Below are 1505 nucleotides of genomic sequence, written 5' to 3' on the forward strand. Positions count from 1 at the left end.
AAATAACATTATTTAATGATTTATTAATTTACATAATGTTATTTATTTATTTTTTATAGGCATTAATATGTAAATGTGGGTGGTCATATGTTAATTTATTTGTGTCATGATTATTTCTGAATGAGACATTTTTGCAGCTTATTTTCCAGCAATTGTTTGTGTATATGTACATAGCATATAAAACAAGAGGCATAGGAACAAACCATAGCGATTTTGCTCATGAATATTAATTGCGCGACATTCGCTCAGTAGTCCTGACTGATTGGCTTAAATGCAGAAGCTTTGTCTTTTGTGTCTTGCTACTTTGGCCAAGAGAAATTAACCCCAATCTCTTAAAAATAAATAATTTTTGCAATTCCATTTGATGACTTTAGGAGTGCAGAAATGACACACTTTGCAGTTGAGGGCTTTTTGGGATCTTTGAAAATGAAGCACATTCTGTTGGCATCTGAACATACGCCCCAGCAGATGCTGCCTGTTGTGAAGATCTCTCTGAGTTTTGAAGATCTCTCTTTCTTTTTCTCTCTTTCTCGAACAATGAACATCTGCACGGCCCAATACGAGCAGCCACCCGGCCTAATGCAAGTCAGTCTCTCCTTCCTCCATTAGTTATTCTCTGTATGTGTCAGTCCTTCATCTGCTTTTGATGTCTCTCTCTCTCTCTCTCTCTCTCTCTCTCTCTCTCTCTCCATCGTGCGTGTGTGTGAATACTGTATCCCGTGGCCGTTTTTGAGGGCTAGAGAGGAAAGACCGAGTGTGAGACGTGTTATAACTGTGTCCTCTTTCTGTACTTCTCATGACCTCCTTCTCTCTTGCCCTCGAAATCTCTCTCTCTCTCTCTCTCTCGTTCTCTGTGTCTCTCGTTCCCCCGTGTGTAACAGTGCGGCGTCACTCTCTGCGTCAGTGTGCCATTACGTCAGCCCTGCATCGCGTCACCGCTGAGGTGCAGATGAGCTAACGTTGCTTTTTCTCTCTCCCCCCTTTGTCTCTTCCTCTCCCGCTACCTGTGCGTTTACCTCTGCCTTACGCCCACTTCCTGTCTCTCTCGTCCAGTCTTCGGGCACCAGCGTGACGGTGGACATCGCGGTGATGGGCGAGGCCCACGGACTGATCTCAGATCTGCTGGCTGACCCCTCCCTCCCGCCGAACACCTGCAGCACCCTGCGGGCCGTCAGTAACCTGCTCAGCACCCAGTTCACCTTCCAGCCGCTGCACCACCGGCCACGCCTGAGCCCTCTGCTGGCCTTCAGCGACGGACACGCCTGCTCCGACTCAGAGGAGGCGCCGGAGAAAGGAGAGAGGCTGGCCATCCCGAAGGTAAGACCACACCCTCTCAGGTAGCAGGATTTGATTGGTAATTGGCCCCGCATTAAAAATATGACTGAGCTTTGCAGCTGTTGCAGCCCCGCCCACTTTTTCCATTTCCGTTCATAGAGATTTTTTTTAAAGGGGTGGTTGATTGCGATTTCACTTTTTTAACGTTAGTTAGTGTGTAATGTTGCTGT

General features: G+C 46.8%; 1 protein-coding gene across 3 annotated transcripts in view; it reads left to right on the top strand.

The window, feature by feature from the left end:
* The window catches only part of LOC107658951 (cGMP-inhibited 3',5'-cyclic phosphodiesterase A), a 97478-nt gene that overhangs the window by 63599 nt on the left and 32374 nt on the right, over positions 1 to 1505 (top strand). For 2 of the 3 annotated variants that reach the window (XM_016447686.1, XM_016447688.1), the window contains exons 3-4: positions 568 to 585; positions 1054 to 1317. In XM_016447686.1, coding sequence (XP_016303172.1) covers positions 568 to 585; positions 1054 to 1317 — 282 coding nt within the window. The remainder of the gene's footprint in view (positions 1 to 567; positions 586 to 1053; positions 1318 to 1505) is intronic. The other variant, XM_016447687.1, reaches the window with a different exon arrangement.

This window comes from Sinocyclocheilus anshuiensis, unplaced genomic scaffold (genome assembly GCF_001515605.1).
Source record: "Sinocyclocheilus anshuiensis isolate Anshui unplaced genomic scaffold, SAMN03320099.WGS_v1.1 scaffold283, whole genome shotgun sequence".
Lineage (NCBI taxonomy): Eukaryota > Metazoa > Chordata > Actinopteri > Cypriniformes > Cyprinidae > Sinocyclocheilus > Sinocyclocheilus anshuiensis.